Here is a 23,122-nt window from a genome sequence, read left to right on the forward strand (position 1 = left end):
TACTGGTGGAAAGGCGCAAGCATTTTCCGAGTTTTTATTTCAGTTACTGGTGGAAAGGCCCAAGCATTTTCCGAGTTTTTATTTCAGTTACTGGTGGAAAGGCCCAAGCATTTTCCAAGTTTTTATTTCAGTTACTGGTGGAAAGGCCCAAGCATTTTCCGAGTTTTTATTTCAGTTACTGGTGGAAAGGTGCAAGTATTTTCCAAGTGCAGGCTTCCTAATAACTTTATTAATCTGTGTGTAATATGCATCCAACTGCAAAGAGTTGAGACCTTGATTTTTTATCATGTCATTTGATAATGCTATATGAATCAAGGTGGAGACCCAAATTTGTTGTAAAGTCATTAGGTGATGGCAGATCCGGGTGGATGTCCAAATATGTCAAATCATTATACAAGAGTAGATACAGATAAAGACCCGTTATGCCATGTCATTATATGAGCATATAAAGTAAGAACAGATGTTTTGCAGAGAAAAAGTTAAAGACCATAGCAGGTGATGCAACTACTCAACAATTTATGCAAGTAAAGGAAAGCTGAAGCCACATATTGGACTGCCTATCTATTTACTGTCACCTGTGGGATAATTATAAAAGCAGGCTGCTATATGACAGCATAGTGTGAATATTTGAAGAACAGCAGCAGTAACACTGTATCCAAATTTTAACCAAGGGAATGCTTGTGTTGCAATGGATTCAATTCTGTTCCAAAAGTCAAGCTAATAACAGTACCAAGTCTTGCAACTGTAAACTTTGATAGCAGTGTCTGTCCAAAAGCATACAGTTGTTAAAGTTGAAAACAATTATCTTCCAACAATGACAGTTGGCTGAAAAACAAGTAAACAGCTGAATGAAAACCTTATAGCTGTCTTGGTGGCAAGCTGTCAACCGAATGAACATAAAGCATGCACAAGTAAAGAGGAGTCTGAAATTTGTCTCAAATGCCGTTACAGTTTAGACAGGTAGTCTGATGTACATTATCTGGCCTTCTGTGACTGTCTTTTGAGCTGATAAAGTCTACAGACTATTTTTTAGTTGCTTGAGTGAAATGTGATGACATTTTCCTTTTAAAAAATGACCGATCTTTTGGTGGCAACAATATCTGTCTAGACGTTTAAAAATCAGACAGCAAAGTGACAGACCTGCACACAGCAATCTCTCAGCTAAGTCAGCTTTCTGTTAAGTTTTACCACAACAGCTCTAATGCCCATCAACCATGCAGCATTCAAACACAGAAGTAATACCACAAAGCCTTTCTAACACAAGTTTCCAAAATTTTTAAACTGAAATTAAAATTTCTTAAAGAAATGTGCAATAAAATATTTGTTCAGCAACATACTTATAAAACAAGTCACTCAAAGGGAATAATGATCTACTGGCCAAAACGAATTTCCAGAAATGCAAAACAAGTCATCTGTCCTTTTAACTAAGTACTGACATTATTAAAATTCTCTAACACACCATAGCAAAAATATTTTCTTACATCACAGAGATAACATGTTCACAAGATATCTGTAAGCACAACATTAAAGTTCTTTGTCATGGCCTTTGACCTTGAGGAATATGTCAAGGAAGAAATATCAGTGAATTTGTCTTACACAATGTGAAGATACACCTAAGCCTGATTATATGTATCATTAATATTTTTTCCACAAAAAAAAGTATTTTAGTGGCAACGTTTAAGTTATTTCATCAAACATATTCACAAATTGGTTATAATAAAAAGAACAAAGGAAATACAAAACATTCTTGGTATTGTCCTGATCACTAGCAAGTAGATCAATAAATCAATAAATCTAAACTTTGACCCTTAAATCAATGTCCAAATGTTTACTATCAGGTTCTCACAGTCTCAATAAAGTACAAACACACAAATAATGGTCTCCAATTTGACCTAATCATGAAGTTTTCAGGCCAAAAGATCAATTAGGTCTGGTTTTCAAAACTTTGACCCTTAAATTAATGTCCAAATGTTTACTATCAGGTTCTCACAACCTCAATAAAGTACAAACACACAAATAATGGTCTCCAATTTGATCCAATCATGAAATTTTCAGGCCAAAAGATCAATTAGGTCTGGTTTTCAAAACTCAAAAGTGCAGATATGTTGGTGATTAGATCTACCACATTTTTTATTCAGAACTAATTAAATATTTTTCAAGATGTGCTTTAGTGAAAAAACCCTGCCAAATGACATCATTCATGCAAGAGTAGTAGTAAAATCAATATTTTCAAGATGGTTGCTATGGTGACATTTTAGAGGTCATATAAATATCACAGCTTTATAGAAGCAGCTTCATTCTACTATATTAGCGTTTTAGTGAAAAACCATGTTGATTTGGTAGAATTAGTTACAGATTTTTTTCGGGCTGACCATAAAAGCAGCCATTACAATGATTTGATAAGTATCACTTTAATACAGGAATATATTTTTTTAAATATCCTTTTGGCCATCCAGTAAATGCTATTAACAAGATTTTTCCAATCACTTGTGGTCACATTGGCATAATTTTAATTTAGGACCAACTACATACATTGTGAAGTGTTTTAGTGAAAAAACCATTTACAGATGACCATCAATTTATAGAGGAAAAGAAAAACAATTTCAACATTAACACTATGGTTCAGCACCATTTATAGTTCTGGCAGCCATATTGAAATCAGTGTCATTTTCATTCAGAACCCAGCAGACCATGAGATGAATGTGTGTGTGAAGTTCCATGGCAATCCTCCAAGTACATTAGGAGAAGAAGCAATAACAAACTTGTGTTGATGGACTAACAATATGGTATGATGGACGAGAGACAACAACCCATCACACAAGCTACTCTGATACATAACTGGGATAAGTACAAATTCAAATTTTCAGAATTGTACACAACACATTTTTATCCTTATTTTAATTATGAGGATGCAAATTTGTCAAGGAAAGGCTTTGCAATATACATCATTTTGCACCAATGGTAGTGACTGATTAAGAAAAATGTATACTACATGAAAAATCAAGCACCTGGCCACATCGTTCCTGCAGAATAATAGAACATAGCATATCTTAAATTTTGTAACATGGTTTTCTATACAGTATAGAAATACTGTTATGAAAACTTTGCAACATGCATTCATGAATGATTTTATTCTTTGATCCTCAAAGCTAGATAATATTTCAACAGTTTGAGGAAATACATATTAACATGAAGTGATAACACCAATGAAAATAGCAGCAGTCTGCTTATCCATGTGTGTGTGACTATGGGAATGGATTTATTAAGTGTGTGTGTGTGACTATGGGAATGGATTTATTAAGTGTGTGTGTGTGACTATGGGAATGGATTTTTTAAGTGTGTGTGTGACTATGGGAATGGATTTATTAAGTGTGTGTGTGACTGTGGGAATGGATTTATTAAGTGTGTGTTTGACTATGGGAATGGATTTATCAAGTGTGTCTGTGACTATGGAAATGGATTTATTAAGTGTGTGTGACTATGTGAATGGATTTATTAAGTTGTTGTGTGTGACAAAGGGAATGGATTTATTAAGTGTGTGTGTGGCTATGGGAATGGATTTATTAAGTGTGTATGTATGTGACTATGGGAATGGATTTATTAAGTATATGTGTGACTATGGGAATGGATTTATTAAGTGTGTGTGTGACTATGGGAATGGATTTATTAAGTGCATGTGTGTGACTATGGAAATGGATTTATTAAGTGCATGTGTGTGACTTTGGGAATGGATTTATTAAGTGTGTGTGTGACTATGGGAATGGATTTATTAAGTGCATGTGTGCAATTATGGAAATGGATTTATTAAGTGCATGTGTGTGACTATGGGAATGGATTTATTAAGTGTGTGTGACTATAGGAATGGTTTTCTTAAGTGTGACTATGGGAATGGATTTATTAAGAGTGTGTGTGACTGGGAATGGATTTATTAAGTGTGTGTGTATGTGACTATGGGAATGGATTAATTAAGTGTGTGTGTGTGTGACTATGGGAATGGATTTATTAAGTGTGTGTGTGTGTGTGTGTGACTATGGGAATGGATTTATAAAGTGTGTGTGTGACTATGTGAATGGATTTATTAAGTGTGTGTGTGTGACTATGGGAATGGATTTATTAAGTGCATGTGTGTGACTATGGGAATGGATTTATTAAGTGCATGTGTGTGACTATGGGAATGGATTTATTAAGTGTGTGTGTGTGACTATGGGAATGGATTTATTAAGTGTGTGTGTGTGACTATGGGAATGGATTTCTTAAGTGTGTGTGTGACTATGGGAATGGATTTATTAAGTGTGTGTGTGACTATGGAAATGGATTTATTAAGTGTGTGTGTGACTATGGGAATGGATTTATCAAGTGTGTCTGTGACTATGGAAATGGATTTATTAAGTGTGTGTGTGACTATGGGAATGGATTTATTAAGTGTGTGTGTGACTATGGGAATGCATTTATTAAGTGTTTGTGACCATGTGAATGGATTTATTAAGTTGTGTGTGACTAAGGGAATGGATTTATTAAGTGTGTGTGTGACTATGGGAATGGATTTATTAAGTGCATATGTGTGGCTATGGGAATGGATTTATTAAGTGTGTATGTATGTGACTATGGGAATGGATTTATTAAGTGCACGTGTGTGTCTATGGGAATGGATTTATTAAGTGCATGTGTGTGACTATGGGAATGGATTTATTAAGTGTGTGTGTGACAATGGGAATGGATTTATTAAGTGTGTGTGTGACTATAGGAATGGTTTTATTAAGTGTGACTATGGGAATGGATTTATTAAGAGTGAATGCAACTATGGGAATGGATTTATTAAGTGTGTGTGTGTGACTATGGGAATGGATTTATTAAGTGCATGTGTGACTATGTGAATGGATTTATTAATTGTGTGTGTGACTATGAGAATGGGTTTATTAAGTGTGTGTGTGTGACTATGGGAGTGGATTTCTTAAGTGTGTGTGTGACTATGGGAATGGATTTATTAAGTGTCTGTGTGACTATGGGAATGGATTTATCAAGTGTGTCTGTGACTATGGAAATGGATTTATTGTGTGTGTGTGACTATGGGAATGGATTTATTAAGTGTGTGTGTGTGACTATGGGAATGAATTTATTAAGTGTTTGTGACTATGTGAATGGATTTATTAAGTTGTGTAAGACTAAGGGAATGGATTTATTATGTGTGTGTGGGACTGGGAATGGATTTATTAAGTGCATATGTGTGGCTATGGGAATGGATTTATTAAGTGTGTGTGTGACTGGAAATGGATTTATTAAGTGTGTGTGTGACTATGGGAATGGATTTATTAAGTGTGTGTGTAACCACGGGAATGGATTTATTAAGTGTGTGTGTGACTATAGGAATGGTTTTATTAAGTGTGACTATGGGAATGGATTTATTAAGAGTGTGTGCAACTATGGGAATGGATTTATTAAGTGTGTGTGTGTGACTATGGGAATGGATTTATTAAGTGTGTGTGTAACTATGGGAATGGATTTATTAAGTGTGTGTGTGCAACTATGGGAATGGATTTATTAAGTGTGTGTGTGACTATGTGAATGGATTTATTAAGTGTGTGTGTGTGTGCAACATTGGGAATGGATTTATTAAGTGTGTGTGTGTGCAACTATGGGAATGAATTTATTGTGTGTGTGTGTGTGTGTGTGACTATGTGAATGGATTTATTAAGTGTGTGTGTGTGTGTGTGTGTGTGTGTGTGCAACTATGGGAATGGATTTATTAAGTGTGTGTGTGACTATGGGAATGGATTTATTAAGTGTGTGTGTGCAACTATGGGAATGGATTTATTAAGTGTGTGTGTGACTTTGGGAATGGATTTCGAGTCTAAGAATAAAAACATCTCTTGTCACTAGATCCAACTCCACAATTCAGATTTTACTTCTAATCATGTGGCATGAATTCTCTACATTCACTTGCTCATGCAATAAGGTGTACTAAATTTCCTAATACCAAAGTGTTTTACTTTCTTGTGCTGTAGGTCACAATGAACTTACAATGATGACACAACATGAAGCCACATCAATAAAAAGGGCTCATCCATCTTTCACAATACCAAGGAAACAATGCATCAAAAGACACAGAAAAAACAAGTCTATGCTATTTGCAGACAGACCTCTCATAACAAAATAAGCGTACAATTCTATGGCATGCATATTATGAGGGAAAAACAGCTATTTTAAACTTTTCTAGAGCTAGAATTTTCAGCAGACTAAATTTTGTTTTCTACATCCATCCTGAGATGTCTACCACATATGTACAAGTACAGGTACAAGGAACAACACAGTTTAGAAACAGTTTGGTCTCTATCTATACCATCATTCTTTTCCTTCTGGTTTAAAAATTTGGGCTTGCTTTTACACTGTCAAATTACCTCCTCAAATGCAAATTAAATGAATAGGTTGAGTGTTACTTTTGATAATAACAACCTTGTAATGTTTTAAAACTTTGCAGACAATCACATGGAGTTGTATTAATGTAAAATGTGTGAACACAAGCATGCTGCATATACACAAACACCATGTAAGGCAGGATCGTAGAGTCTTAATCTGATTTATAACAGCTGTGATCACAGGGCTACCATTAACAAGTATTCTGTGGAAGCCAGTTTCTCACCAGTGTTCATGCAATAAAGTATCCCACTTCTGCCTCTAAACAGCTGTCAGTCTTGCAAAACATTAAAATGTTAACACTGCTGCCATTGGAAAAGTGATTACCTATGTCTCATTTACTTGTCCAGGTGAGACAAAAGTAGCTAAATATAGATTATATTCTTTTAAGAAAAATTATGACTTTTACAAAAATTTTATAATACTCTGACAGCAGAGAAAAGTGGCTAATTGTTTGTGAAACCATCACCATATCTTGAGAAAATTAACTATTTTCTTGTTAATGTTACAAAATATAAAAATGGGCAGACATACTTCCTGTAAATGTGATGAATGAAGTCACAACACCTAACATTAAGGCTTTGACTGCTACATGAGTAATCATACATTCAAACAGCAATATTTATTTTATAATTTGTTTGCCAAGAAAAGTTATAAATTAACATCATCCTGAGGTTGCTGAGAACCTGTCAGAGTACTTAGATTTTTGCAATTTAAAAGAAAAACCAATATACAGCCCCAGTCTAAATGGTGCAAAGAATCAAAGCCTGATGCAATCAGAGGACCATCAACCCTGAAAAGCATTGATGAGTAAAGACAGTCAATATTTTTCTGCAAGTTTGACAAATTTTCAGTAAGATGTAATAAATATGTTCTATTATTGACTTAGAAAACATTTAGATGTCAGATGTAGTGAAGGGAATAGCATGCCTTAACTAAAATGTTTGTGAAGTACACTGGTGCTAATGACCTCCAGTTCAGTTTTAGAACTACAGCTCCAACCCCATTGAGGTCAATGACTTCCTGCTGGATCTCTCAACTCAACATAATCTTTATACTGTTTTGCATTCACATGGTGAAACCAATCATCTCTCCTGCTGTGACCAATACTCAGATCTACACAATATGATGCCCAATAAATTAAAATCACCTTTCCTGCCTTTTGTAATAGCATGGCTACATATCTAAACACTATTTTCAAATATTTGTGAACATGGTTTGGACATTTTAAGAGGATGATTTGTTCCCTTTGCTTTTATCATTGGCTGGTAAACATTGCAAGATTCTGATATAAGGTAAAGGAAAACCCTGATTGTGAGAGAAGTTTACATGAGCATGGGTACAATAAAAAAGTAGAGTATCTGAGCCGTTCCCTGAAAAATTAGTTTGGATCTCCGATCCCAACAATGTTAACATTTTAGTCTGGTTCTCAGATCCCAACAATGCTAACATTTTAGTCTGGTTCCCAGATCCCAACAATGCTAAAATTTTAGTCTGGTTCCCAGATCCCAACAATGTTAACATTTTAGTCTGGTTCCCAGATCCCAACAATGCTAACATTTTAGTCTGGTTCCCAGATCTCAACAATGCTAACATTTTAGTCTGGTTCCCAGATCCCAACAATGATAACATTTTAGTCTGGTTCCCAGATCCCAACAATGCTAATATTTTTGTATTGTTTTGTTAACTCCATATCTTCAGGGTCAGTTCACAGTATAATCCTCAGATTTGTCTGGTCTGCAATCCTAAAATCAAAGGACAGGAAAGTAGGTGACATGCATTCACCTTGTGTTTAGAAAGTGCTGGGCTGCTACAGTCTTGAACTCAGTGTTTTAACACTTGGTGAATGAATGTCAACTGTCTGCTTGCACGTCAATATTATGACTGCAACAGGTATTGATTTGTTTGCATAATTTCGACTATGACTGTATATACTATTACGTTTGAAAAAATATTGTCTTGGATTATGGCATACTTGCCGGTACACAAAACTATTTCCATTCTTGAAACTGATAAAAAAACACAGCATACCTTCTTCTAGATGAAGGACCTCGAATCTGAATAATTTCTTTCTGCATATCCTTCTGTTGGTCTTTTAGCTGAACAGAAAAACAAAACTTGATGTAGATGTAGATGTGGCAGAAAGAAACACATGACTTCACCAAATATATTAAGTTCACATTATTAACCATCCAAAGGAAAGAATATATAATTATGAAAAGTATTTAGGTTTATAACACAATAACAGTGAAGCAGAAGATATTTAATCCCCACGCCTTCCATCCTTCAATAAAATCAAGAAAATTTGCAATTCAAACTCAACTGGCCAATGACTTGTGTTCTACTTGCTGATCAATTGTAAATTATACAATATTTAACAATACAATATAGCAATCAGCCAAAAAATCTATGTTTTTAAACAATACAATATAGCAATCAGCCAAAAGATATCTGTTTTTAAACAATACAATATAGCAATCAGCCAAAAATCTATGTTTTTAAACAATACAATGTAGCAATCAGCCAAAAAATCTGTTTTTAAACAACACAATATAGCAATCAGCCAAAAATATTCTATGTTTTTAAACAATACAATATAGCAATCGGCCAAAAAATCTGTTTTTAAACAATACAATATAGCAATCAGCCAAAAAATATCTGTTTTTAAACAATACAATATAGCAATCAGCCAAAAAATCTGTTTTTAAACAATACAATGTGGCAATCAGCCAAAAAATGTATGTTTTTAAACAAGCTTTTTAAATTTTGAGCTTAACAGTTACACACTAACCTTAAATTTCACTATATAAAACTTTTCCAATGGGATACAAGTCTGATTTGAATATACACTCAGGTTCACAAGTTTTATTAATCAGGACATGGCTTGGTAGGGACTGGCCCTGGGTAGGGACTGGCCCAGGGTTGCCTCAGTTAAGGGAACAAACAACAAGTAAGGCAATACTTACTGATGCTTGTTTCAGCTTCAACTCCTCTAACAACTTGATCATATCTGTATCTGCCACATCAAATGCTGTTTGACCCTGAAAATAATCAGAGATTTGTTGTAATTACAGTAAGCAGAGACTATTTCAGGATATTAGAGCAGGATGAAGGTGGGAATCTGGCAACAACTACAGATAAGTATGGTATCATTCAAATTAGTTTTACATTCCCACTCCAAACAACATTTTAATATCAGTAATCTGTCACCTGTCACTATTGCTTAGATTAATTGGCCAGCTTGGATGGAGGCTATTGACAACTGCTTGGGTACTTTTTGTGCCAAACTATGGACTCGACTGAATATTTACCTTTGCTCCGGTATACTAAAGAATGAAGGTAAACGGGCAATGTAGTGTGAGCTTGCCAAAATGCAGCCTTCATAACCTCCACCAATGACAAATGATTTAGACAGGCCAATGAAACAGCAATTTCTTCAACCATGTGTTTAATCTACATGAATACAAAATCCCACTCAGTATATGACTGCTAACCTCTCTTGATCATTAGAACACTTCACCTGGAAACTATGGATGTCAAAATGTCAGCAGCACCTTTAATGGAAGGAAAAAATGCTCCCTACCATTTCTAATCCATTCAGAAGCAGCTGAATACAACTGTAAAGCCCTAACTGGGCACAAAAGACAATCCTCATATTCCAAAATGACCGAGAATAGGGATCTCTATAGGAAGTGGGGATATTAACAAAAGCTGTTTTTTTCTGGTAAGAAACCTGGTTAGCAAAGAAGAGTGACCAACTTATAATTGCCACTAATCACTAAACAACCCTTTTCTATTGACTAGGTATGAAACACACTTCTTCATCTCACAGAATCTGTCGAGTGCAAAACAAGTCTTTTCAGTAAAGTTCTTCAAGGATCCTTCACCCACATAAGAGAGTATGGTTAAAGACAACAAGATGTATGAAAGATTCCAACTAGACATTAAAGAGCGAGACACCAGCTCTGCACATCAAAATACATGACAAGATCAGCAACATTTGAATCTCAAACTGATTGCCATGCAGTATGAGATTTTGCTGCTGGCCTGCTTGTCTGATGCCAGTCAATTTCACAGTGGGATGATACAATAAACAAAAAAGCCAGTCCATCTGGCCTGCTGGATTTTAGGCATATGAAATAAATGTAATCTACAAGTTATATATTTTGATGACATTAAAAGAAATATTTAAAAACATGTGCAAAACAAATAGAGGTCATATGAGAAGATAAGTCACATTTAAACTGCATTTATTAGGTGCTTGAAACAAGGAAGCAGGCTGCAGGTAAAGACAATGACGTTGCTGGAGTTTATTTGGCTTAGCACTGTGAATCCTATCTGCGACTGTAGCTCAGTTAATTTCACATGATCCTCTCATAATGTAGCTATAATTATGGAATTTGTTTTGTGCACAATGATTTCAACACTGTATCAACATACAAAGCAACATTACTCGTTCGATATACAGGTATCCTAAGAAAAAGGTGGTATGTGTACATATTATTAGCCACATCTGCCCTGGAGTTACAGAAGAGTCTATTTTGATACATGACTAAGCGGATATGGGAGCTGTTGCATACCACAGGTCTACAAATGTTGGTCTACTCATTAGACAAATTTGTATCACAAGCATACATTAAGTGAAAATATAAATTATTTAAAGAAAACTACATGATGCATATGATATTTAAATTAGGTAAATTGGGCTATAATTCAATAAACTTCAGACATGGATGTCAGTCACTATGCTGAGCTGAAAAACTACAACTGTCAAACTGCATTCGGCTGATGTGGATATTTTTGATCTAGTTACAGTTCCAGCCATCCACTACTGGAATTCATCTTTCTGCAGACCTAATTTCATGAGAATATGTATGTTGGATAGCACAGTCTCATCTTTGGAGGATGGGTCTAGATTTGACGCTGTCAGCGATGATGAATCAATCCTGGTTCTTTTACAGACTATAAATCAGACTGGTCATCAATGGTTAGATTCTGACACCCGGCCTCTAGATGAGTTATATATAGATCTGAATCAGCTGGACAGCATCGTTGTCCTGGTTACTAAACAGCGGCATTTTTAAATAATTTAATTAATAAATCTGATATAAATGTTTTATTTTGTGTTTTTCTTTATGTTTCATTTTTCATTATATCTTACCAAGGGGTTATATTCATATTTATCTCAATTTACCACTGAATTGTTGATTACATTTTGTCTTCTTGTATGATGAAATGCAGGACCAGTTGGTTATGGACAGGACCAGCAGTATTTTCAGGCTAATGGTTCTGGAGGCTTGCAAGATTTTGTTGTCAAGTTTCACAATGTCGCCATGCCTTTTGAAAATGTGTGTATGTTGGATAGAGCTGCCCATATGCCCTTAACGGTAGCATCTGAACTTTGGTCAATGGGAAGAGAAAATCAGCCGATGTACTCATTGAAGGGCAGCTAGGATTAACACATTTCCTATTGCAACAATTACAAAAGACTCTTTTCTTCACAAACCCTGGATATAGAGAATATCTTGGCTTGAACAATGTATTTGGCAACTTGGCTCAATGAGTAAGGAGTTGAGGGAGAAGGGAGCCTCAAAAATTTATTTAAAAGTGGGAGATGTGCTTATTAATTTTTCAGACTTCTGTAAAATTAATAGCTCATAGTTGTAGTTTAAGTATTGATAGCTAGATAATGTGTCAAATAAGTATTGACTAAAATGGTACCTTGACTTTGAGCAATTAGATTGCTATTTTGATTTATTTTACCAACTGCACTAGGGAAGAGTTTAAAAAACAAATCCAGTTTTTGGCTTGCAGATATCTGATAACCCATACAGTACCAGTTCAATGTCAATAATGATATGGGTAAATAGTTTCATGCTTTCTTGTTTATGTGTACTAAAAGTTAACACCGCCATATATTCAGTGGAAAACGAGTTCTACTCATCTCTTAACAAAACTTTAAAAGTACAATTTTAAAATTTTTAAAACACAATCACTCATTTCCTAAAAATGCTAGAACAGGAGGTAGGACTCCCCCACTTTCTATCTGCTGGAAGCAAAGAAGAAAACATTACATGTGGCAAATACCCCAAACATTTGTAAAGGGCACAAGAATACTAGCCGATTTTATACCTGTTCTTGGCCTTGCCTTCTTTTTGATACCCAATTTCATGCATGCGTAAAACAAGTGAGACTCGTGCATACTCACTGCTTTATTTTTGGCATCAAAGTCACACATGTGTTCTGCCAGCAGTTTGCACACCTCCTCCTGCCCCCAGTGTGCAGCAGCATGTAGAGGTGTCCAATCATCATAGTCCTTTGCATTGACATCTACACCAGCTTGTAACAGAATGCTGAAGAAAAAGCACAAGAGATTCATTAGTTAGAACCATCCAGAGTCGTTATGAATTTTAAATCTAACAAAGCAAAAGTACCCTGAATAACACATTACATGCCTGCTCAGTGTCTAATAGTCTCAATTTAGACACTAGGAGGGCATGACTTACTCTGACCATTGCTGACTAATCTGTCTCAAAGACCCTGACCTTAGGTCAAGGTAAGTGATTTAAAACTCAACCAATTGCGACCAAATCATGATTTTCTTATTAGGTTTATGATGACCATGAACTTAAATTTTTGGACTCCAGAATCTACTTTTTCCTTTATCACAAAAAGTCTAGACAAGAAATTTTTTCCTTTGCTACTGTTTCTTGTAACTAAATCATATCACATCGCAAGCACATAGCCTTTTTGATACAAACAGGGCCAACAGATATATCAAAGCTGAGAATAATACACTATGCCAAAAAAGAGTCCTCAATGGGCTCATGCATGTGAAATTTTTAAGCAATATCAAGATTTTCAAATTAGCCGCTGTAGCAGCCAAACTGGGTGTAAGATTGGCACCATTTACATTAAGGACAACCAGACATCATTTGAAGTCTTTTGGTGATGACCCCATGTTAATATGTCCATCCATTTACATTAAGGACAACCAGGCATCATTTGAAGTCTTTTGGTGATGACCCCACGTTAATATGTCCATCCATTTACATTAAGGACAACCAGGCATCATTTGAAATTCTTTTGGTGATGACCCCATGTTAATATGTCCATCCATTCTGGAGAAGTAGTGATAATCAAGATTTTTGGATTTGCAAAATGTCCATCAAGGTAGTAATACTGGAAGCTGATCAACATCATTTGAATTTAAAACCAACTAAGGAGTCTTCGGATGGAACCCCATGTAAATATGACTATCCAATGAGAAGTAGCAATAACAAGATTTTCAAGAGAGTGCCCATAATTGATGACACAAGAAGTCATATCATGAAAACCCCATGTTGATATGTCCTTCCATCTAGGCAGAGTAGTAATGATAAGATTTCCAAGATGGTCACTGAGGTTGCCATATTAGAGACCTGATCATGAAAACTCCATGTCAATATGACTTTCCAGTCAGGCTGAGTAGCAATAAGATTTTGAAGATGGCTGCTGTGGCAGCCATATTGGATATCAGATCAGCACCATTTTCATTTAGGATCAACTAGACATGATAAGAAGTCCTTCAGTGAAAACCCCAAGCTGATGTGACCATCTATTCTGAAGAACCATAAGTAATACTATTTTCAAGATGGCCACTGTGGTGGATATGATGGATGTCCAAGCAGCCCCATTTTTATTTCGCGTCAAGACAATTTGATAAATGTGTACATCACGTTTCATGACAATTCTCCAAGAAGTTCAGGAGTGATAAGAAGCTTGTGCTAACAGATGGCCAGACTCCAGACAACTGATGATCCCATAAACTCTTCGGGTCTATGACCAGTCGTACTGAAAAATATACATAGGTCTAAGAAAAAATCAACTTTTCTTCCATCCCTTGAATAATCAGATGAACCTGTAAACAAATTTAGGTTACATGGTAATATTTCCATATGCTTATAGGCAATATACAACATTACCTTTGTACCATATACATCCAAATACAGACCTAGATCCACTGCTGCACACTGCTCATTACAAATTAGTGATGGAAATCATAAGAATGAAAAGAGACAGAACTTTATCTGCTGGTGCATTCTACAAAGGCTAATCTGGATTTATCTACTGTTGCATAATGCAAAGGCTAATCTAAGTCTACCTGCTGATGCATAGTGCAAAGGCTAATCTAAGTTTACCTGCTGATGCATAGTGCAAAGACTAATCTAAGTTTACCTGCTGATGCATAATGCAAAGGCTAATCTAAGTTTACCTGCTGATGCATAGTGCAAAGACTAATCTAAGTTTACCTGCTGATGCATAATGCAAAGGCTAATCTAAGTTTACCTGCTGATGCATAGTGCAAAGGCTAATCTAAGTTTACCTGCTGATGCATAGTGCAAAGGCTAATCTAAGTTTACCTGCTGTTGCATAATGCAAAGGCTAATCTAAGTCTACCTGCTGATGCATAATGCAAAGGCTAATCTAAGTTTACCTGCTGATGCATAGTGCAAAGGCTAATCTAAGTTTACCTGCTGATGCATAGTGCAAAGGCTAATCTAAGTTTGCCTGCTGATGCATAGTGCAAAGGCTAATCTAAGTTTACCTGCTGATGCATAGTGCAAAGGCTAATCTAAGTTTGCCTGCTGATGCATAGTGCAAAGGCTAATCTAAGTTTACCTGCTGATGCATAGTGCAAAGGCTAATCTAAGTTTACCTGCTGATGCATAGTGCAAAGGCTAATCTAAGTTTACCTGCTGGTGCAAAAAGTATATACCAATCTAAGTATACCTGCTGGTGCATAAAGTATATGAGAATCTAGGTTTATCTGCTGGTGCATAAGGTATATGCCAATCTAAGTTTACCTGCTGGTGCAGAAAGTATATGCCAATCTAAGTTTACTTGCTGGTGTATAAAGTATATGCCAATCTAGGTTTATCTGCTGGTGCATAAAGTATATGCCAATCTAGGTTTACCTGCTGGTGCAAAAAGTATATGCCAATCTAAGTTTACCTGCTGGTGCATAAAGTATATGCCAATCTAGGTTTATCTGCTGGTGCATAACATACAGGTTAATGAAGGCTTATCCACTAGTATCATGTCATGGCTGATCAGGATTTATAATCTGTTCCCTTATGCTATGGCTAAATTGGGATTATCTGCTGGTGCAATATGTTATGGGTAACATGGGATTATCTGCTGGTGTATAATGTTATAGGTAATCTGGCTTTATCTGCTGGTTTATTATGTTATAGGTAATATGGGATTATCTTCTGGTGTATTATGTTATGGGTAATCTAGGTTTATCTGCAGGTGTATTATGTTATAGGTAACCTAGGTTTATCTGCTGGTGTTTAATGTTATGGGTAATCTAGGTTTATCTGCTGGTATATTATGTTATGGGTAATCTAGGTTTATCTGTTGGTGGATTATGTTATAGGTAATCCAGGTTTATCTACTGGTGTATGATGTTATGGATAATCTAGTTTTATCTACTGGTGTATTATGTTATAGGTAATCTAGGTTTATCTGCTGGTGTTTAATGTTATAGGTAATCTAGGTTTATCTACTGGTATATTATGTTATGGGTAATCTAGGTTTATCTGCTAGTGTATTATGTTATGGGTAATCTAGGTTTATCTACTGGTATATTATGTTATGGGTAATCTAGGTTTATCTGCTGGTGTATTATGTTATGGGTAATCTAGGTTTATCTGCTGGTGTATTACATTATAGGTAATCTAGTTTTATCTGCTGGTGTATAATGTTATGGGTAATCTAGTTTTATCTGCTGGTGGATTATGTTATGGGTAATCTAGATTTATCTGCTGGTGTTTAATGTTATGGGTAATCTAGGTTTATCTTCTGGTGTATTATGTTATGGGTAATCTAGGTTTATCTGCTGGTGTATAATGTTATGGATAATCTAGGTTTATCTGCTGGTGCATTATGTTATGGGTAATCTAGGTTTATCTGCTGGTATATTAAGTTATAGGCAATCTAGGTTTATCTGCTGGTGTTTAATGTTATGGGTAATCTAGGCTTATCTGCTGGTGTATTATGTTATGGGTAATCTAGGTTTATCTGCTGGTGTATAATGTTATGGATAATCTAGGTTTATCTGCTGGTGCATTATGTTATGGGTAATCTAGGTTTATCTGCTGGTATATTAAGTTATAGGCAATCTAGGTTTATCTGCTGGTGTTTAATGTTATGGGTAATCTAGGCTTATCTGCTGGTGTATTATGTTATGGGTAATCTAGGTTTATCTGCTGGTGTATAATGTTATAGGTAATTTAGGTTTATCTGCTGGTGTTTAATGTTATGGGTAATCTAAGTTTATCTGCTGGTATATTAAGTTACAGGTAATTTAGGTTTATCTGCTGGTGTATAATGTTATGGGTAATCTAGGTTTATCTGCTGGTGTATAATGTTATCGGTAATCTAGGCTTATATGCTGCTGTATTATGTAATAAATATTCTAGGTTTATCTGCAGGTACATTAAGTTATAGGTAATCTAGGTTTACCTGCTGGTGCATTATGTTATGGGTAATCTAGGCTTATCTGCTGGTGTATTATGTTATGGGTAATCTAGGTTTATCTGCTGGTGTTTAATGTTATGGGTAATCTAGGCTTATCTGCTGGTGTATTATGTTATGGGTAATCTAGGTTTATCTGCTGGTGTATAATGTTATAGGTAATTTAGGTTTATCTGCTGGTGTTTAATGTTACGGGTAATCTAAGTTTATCTGCTGGTATATTAAGTTACAGGTAATTTAGGTTTATCTGCTGGTGTATAATGTTATGGGTAATCTAGGTTTATCTGCTGGTGTATAATGTTATCGGTAATCTAGGCTTATATGCTGCTGTATTATGTAATAAATATTCTAGGTTTACCTGCAGGTACATTAAGTTACAGGTAATCTAGGTTTATCTGCCAGCGTATTTTACTATATATTACTAATCTGGCTTTATGCTGTCTGCAGTGCACATTAGCAATTGAGGTAATCTGCTGAAAGTGTCCACAATTTGATTGCAGTTATCTTTTTTGAAACATCATTTATCTGATTTTTTCCTTCCCTTTATACAATAACTTTTCCTGAAGTCAGTAAAATTTATTATAGTGTTTAATAATTCTTATTATTAGTAGAAGATTTTACAGCAAGATCAGAGGTCAGTAAAACCACTCATCCTCTCGTCCTGACCAGGTCAAAAGTCATTATTCTTTACTGCTTACACATCAATGGGCCATGCAGATCTACCTTGAGAATAGAACTGTGCATTTTGTACCCTTAAAAAGTTGAACCATAGATACCCAATGGAACCAAAATGGCTCAAAGACATGAAAATATTATGTGAAGATACACATTCAACACTAATACATGGCCCCATAGATAAATGTATAAAAGAGGTAAGGTTTGTAAACTGCAGATGCATACCTAACTATTGATTTAAGCTTGCCCCAGGTGCACTGGACTCATGACCAAGAGGATGTGGTTTCAAATCATACTACCTGACTAGGCTAGGCCAGTTACCGTGGTGTGTCCTTGGGCAAGGCACTTTCCTCCAACTGCCTAAATAACCTACTTGTGTTGCTGTGCCTTAAAGCACCAAACCAAACCCAAAACAAACTTTGGTCATTCTCTCACATGTCTAACTCCCAAAGGAGTGTGAAATCTTGTTGAAATGATGAATTTCCGTACATTAAAATGATGTCTGAATTATTGAAAAGTTTCAGTGTTAACTTTGAATATATCATTAAGTAATCATGGTCCAGGAATTTAACATTTTGTTAAATATTTTACAAACTGTTTTATATATTTTACAAACTGTTTTATATATTTTTGTAAGGGGCTATGAATTAGAAGTGCTTTAAGACTAGTGTCTTCCCTCGTTTTCAATATTTTGACTCATTTTAATATCAATAAGTACCTGTGCTTCCTTAGTTAAAGTACAAGCAGCATAGTGGAGAATTGCACTGTGTTAAGTAAAATGATGACAGTGAAAACTATCTGTTGCAACTCATTCATTCCAGTGACAACTGCCTGCAAAGGATTTTCCTAACCTCTGTAGTTGGATCCATTTCTCACCCACCTTGCTAGAACAATAATTCACTGAATAAATTCACATCGTCTAAGGTCTGCCCTCATGATAAGACTTAACTTGATTAACAAGGCCTAAATTAAACAAGCGGGACTGATACCTGCCTAACAGTCAAATCATGCAAGATTAGTTGGACAAATAAATCTGAGTCATTAGGATCATTCTTCCCATGCTGAAGACATTTTATGTTATGGAAACAATTATTTCCAAATAACTCAGTATATATATCTTTTTAATTTCATCCATATTTGAATGGTACAGCAGCTGCATTAGTCCAATAATGAAAAGCCTTTCTGCCAGAAAAGTCGGTAATTCTGTACTTTTTAAGAAGACATGTAAAAGTTCATCTATTTTTTAATAGTAATTTTTTACCTTTGAGACAGGTTTCTTTTGTACATAATTTTAAACATTTTTCATTTTTACATTATTCAAAGAACATTTTGCCTGGATACTTTCTGTCAAATTTGGTCAAATTCTGTTGAGCAGTTTGTAATAAAAATTTTTTCAGTTTTTGATGTATAATAATGGTAGCCATACAACGCTGGCAGATCAGCATCTGACACTTGAAAGCCCTTGATGTCAAATTTGGTCTACTTATCCAATACTCACTCACACGCAGAATGAACAGTAAACCTGTTGTATTAAAATATCACAATACACAATACATATTCATTATTATGGAAAAGTTTACTGCTGAATAAATATATTTATTCCTACCTTGCACTGCAATGGTTATAAATGGTCTTCTGTTTATGCTAGGATTTAACTAGCATGGAAAAATCTCTGTGGTCATGCACTAAACACAAATACTTAACCCATTTTAATAAAGCATAAAAAGGAGGTCACTGTGGCCTCTGGTTGCAAGTGTGTACTTCTAACAGAGATGCATCCAATTATTAAATTTCATTATCTGAGAAAAAAGCACCTAATAAATCAACTTTAAACCCAACATGTCAACAAGTCAACTGAGCATAAATAATAGATGAGATCCTTTTTTGCAAAAAGGTGTAGCGATTATTAGGATGCATCCCCTTTATAGGTTCAAGATGTTAGGTAGGACAAGTAGGCTCACAGCATGCCAAAAACGTGGTTGCAAGTTAAATGTAAAAATCTAACCAATGCCAATTAAAGATGAAATAAAGATGTCACAATGAGCTTCTTTCGATGAATGGGTGTGGTATTAACACAGATGCATATTGTCATCAGTTTCTTGATTGAAGTCAATAAAGTGTAAAATATGGCCATGATGACCTACTTTTGCAATCAGCATCAACCTCTCACCTAATTTCATAATTTTTCTTTCTTTCTTAAAAGTACGCAAAATAAGGTGTATAAGGTTTATTATCATTTTGGTGTTACACATAAATTCTAATTTAAGAGATTACACATAAATTCTAATTTAAGAGATTACACATAAATTCTAATTTAAGAGATTACACATAAATTCTAATTTAAGAGATTACACATAAATTCTAATTTAAGAGATTACACATAAATTCTAATTTAAGAGATTACAAATAAATTCTAATTTAAGAGATTACACAGAAATTCTAATTGAAGAGATTACACATAAATTCTAATTGAAGAGATTACACATAAATTCTAATTTAAGAGATTACACATAAATTCTAATTTAAGAGATTACACATAAATTCTAATTGAAGAGATTACACATAAATTCTAATTGAAGAGATTACACATAAATTCTAATTTAAGAGATTACACATAAATTCTAATTTAAGAGATTACACAGAAATTCTAATTTAAGAGATTACACATAAATTCTAATTTAAGAGATTACACATAAATTCTAATTTAAGAGATTACACATAAATTCTAATTTAAGAGATTACACATAAATTCTAATTTAAGAGATTACACATAAATTCTAATTGAAGAGATTACACATAAATTCTAATTGAAGAGATTACACAAATTCTAATTGAAGAGATTACACATAAATTCTAATTGAAGAGATTACACATAAATTCTAATTGAAGAGATTACACATAAATTCTAATTGAAGAGATTACACATAAATTCTAATTAAAGAGATTACACATAAATTCTAATTTAAGAGATTACACATAAATTCTAATTTAAGAGATTACACATAAATTCTAATTTAAGAGATTACACATAAATTCTAATTTAAGAGATTACACATAAATTCTAATTTAAGAGATTACACATAAATTCTAATTGAAGAGATTACACAAATTCTAATTGAAGAGATTACACATAAATTCTAATTGAAGAGATTACACAAATTCTAATTGAAGAGATTACACATAAATTCTAATTGAAGAGATTACACATAAATTCTAATTTAAGAGATTACACATAAATTCTAATTGAAGAGATTACACATAAATTCTAATTGAAGAGATTACACATAAATTCTAATTGAAGAGATTACACATAAATTCTAATTGAAGAGATTACACATAAATTCTAATTTAAGAGATTACACATAAATTCTAATTTAAGAGATTACACATAAATTCTAATTGAAGAGATTACACATAAATTCTAATTGAAGAGATTACACATAAATTCTAATTGAAGAGATTACACATAAATTCTAATTAAAGAGATTACACATAAATTCTAATTGAAGAGATTACACAAATTCTAATTGAAGAGATTACACAAAAATTCTAATTGAAGAGATTACACATAAATTCTAATTGAAGAGATTACACATAAATTCTAATTTAAGAGATTACACATAAATTCTAATTGAAGAGATTACACATAAATTCTAATTGAAGAGATTACACATAAATTCTAATTGAAGAGATTACACATAAATTCTAATTGAAGAGATTACACATAAATTCTAATTGAAGAGATTACACATAAATTCTAATTTAAGAGATTACACATAAATTCTAATTTAAGAGATTACACATAAATTCTAATTGAAGAGATTACACATAAATTCTAATTGAAGAGATTACACATAAATTCTAATTGAAGAGATTACACAAATTCTAATTTAAGAGATTACACATAAATTCTAATTGAAGAGATTACACAAATTCTAATTTAAGAGATTACACATAAATTCTAATTTAAGAGATTACACATAAATTCTAATTTAAGAGATTACACATAAATTCTAATTTAAGAGATTACACATAAATTCTAATTTAAGAGATTACACATAAATTCTAATTTAAGAAGATTACACATAAATTCTAATTTAAGAGATTACACATAAATTCTAATTTAAGAAGATTGTGGCATGGCTCATGATATTCTATATACATGTATTTTTCTCACACATGAAGAAAAAAAATCTTCTTAAAAGTAGGAATAATAACGTAAAAAACGTAAATTTATTGATTGCAATGGGCTTTGCAAATGTCGCAAACTGTGATTTTCTTGCCTTATTGGTGACAAAAATATACCAATTTTGTTTTGCAACATTCTTGGCTGTTAAAACTTATATCTTGGGTTTGGAGTGGAGAAATTCATAGGCACCATGAAAGGAAGCTGCAAACTGGATATAAAATGCACTGGAATCTATCCATTGTTACAAAAAAACAATACTGACAAACTATTATAACAGCCCACTGTTATATCATGATCTGCTTATGCTGACATCTGGCCTCAGTACTGCTGTGATATATTCCAATAGTCATGCTACCAGGACTAGCTACAATCTACCAATCTTTGCTGGCGAGAACAGTAACTGCTATGATTGGCCAAATGATGGCTGATTCCAATTTTTTAAACTGTACTCAGAAAAAAATGGTTTTGCTGAAACTTCAAAGAAAACAGATTGCCTCTGTCTAAATACTAAGCAAATGGATAAAAAAAAATTGTCAGTTTCAATCAATGTTCTACAATTACTTGAAGTTGAAGCTGTAATAAGAAATGGCCATTTGTTTGGTCATCCAAAACTGACCTTTAGCAGTGACTTCAATAACACATGCACCCTTCAACAAAGAAAACCATTAACAATCTTCAATAAAAACAAAGAACCTTTCATCAAAGGAAGTTAGCACCAAACTTAAATAAAATTAATGGAATCTAATCAATTGTTGTATTTACCAAAGTTACTGGAGTACATTTATGTCATGAAAGTTTCCTTTTTGCCGGCAAAAGGTTTATGCTTTGTTCACTACCAATGACAGCATAAAAAAAATGAAAATTTGCATATATTGAAACCATAGATATCTGGCTGTCAAGCTAACTGAAGATGGGGTATCTCGAAAAGATGTTTGTTACAATTTTTAATTTGTTCACGTTTTCATTTCCCTATGAATAGCCTCATTTGCTGGGTAATCTTGGCCAAAATCAATGCCAATTTAAGAATATGTAGTACAACATGTAAATCATAGCCATGTGCTACTGGTGACAATATTATAGCTCTGTTCAGTGTCAATCGGATATAGATCAAATGACAACATTTTTTATACATGTGTTGTGTTTTCTAATGGAATGTAACTGATACATGAATTTTATAACAAGTGATCTGCACTTGAATTCATAAATTTTTCATATACATATACAGTACTTAATGGATTATGGATTATGCTACATAAATGTAAGTTGTCAATAAACAAATGCATTTCAGGCCAGTTTCTCTTCATTTAATCAAAAGCAAGTATTTTT

General features: G+C 33.9%; 1 protein-coding gene across 12 annotated transcripts in view; it reads right to left on the reverse strand.

Annotated features, from left to right (window-relative positions):
• LOC149801204 (protein phosphatase 1 regulatory subunit 12A-like) overlaps positions 1–23,122 on the reverse strand; it is a 264,345-nt gene that overhangs the window by 185,391 nt on the left and 55,832 nt on the right. For 11 of the 12 annotated variants that reach the window (XM_089955260.1, XM_089955259.1, XM_089955257.1 and 8 more), the window contains exons 5-7: positions 12,620–12,764; positions 9,378–9,452; positions 8,443–8,510 (exon numbers count right to left, since the gene is read on the reverse strand). In XM_089955260.1, the coding sequence (XP_089811386.1) occupies positions 8,443–8,510; positions 9,378–9,452; positions 12,620–12,764 (288 nt within the window). Of the gene's footprint in view, positions 1–3,008; positions 3,024–8,442; positions 8,511–9,377; positions 9,453–12,619; positions 12,765–23,122 lie in introns of all 12 variants that reach the window. The other variant, XM_089955250.1, reaches the window with a different exon arrangement.

This window comes from Sinohyriopsis cumingii, chromosome 4 (assembly GCF_028554795.1).
Source record: "Sinohyriopsis cumingii isolate HCF-2022 chromosome 4, ASM2855479v2, whole genome shotgun sequence".
Classification (NCBI taxonomy): Eukaryota; Metazoa; Mollusca; class Bivalvia; order Unionida; family Unionidae; genus Sinohyriopsis; species Sinohyriopsis cumingii.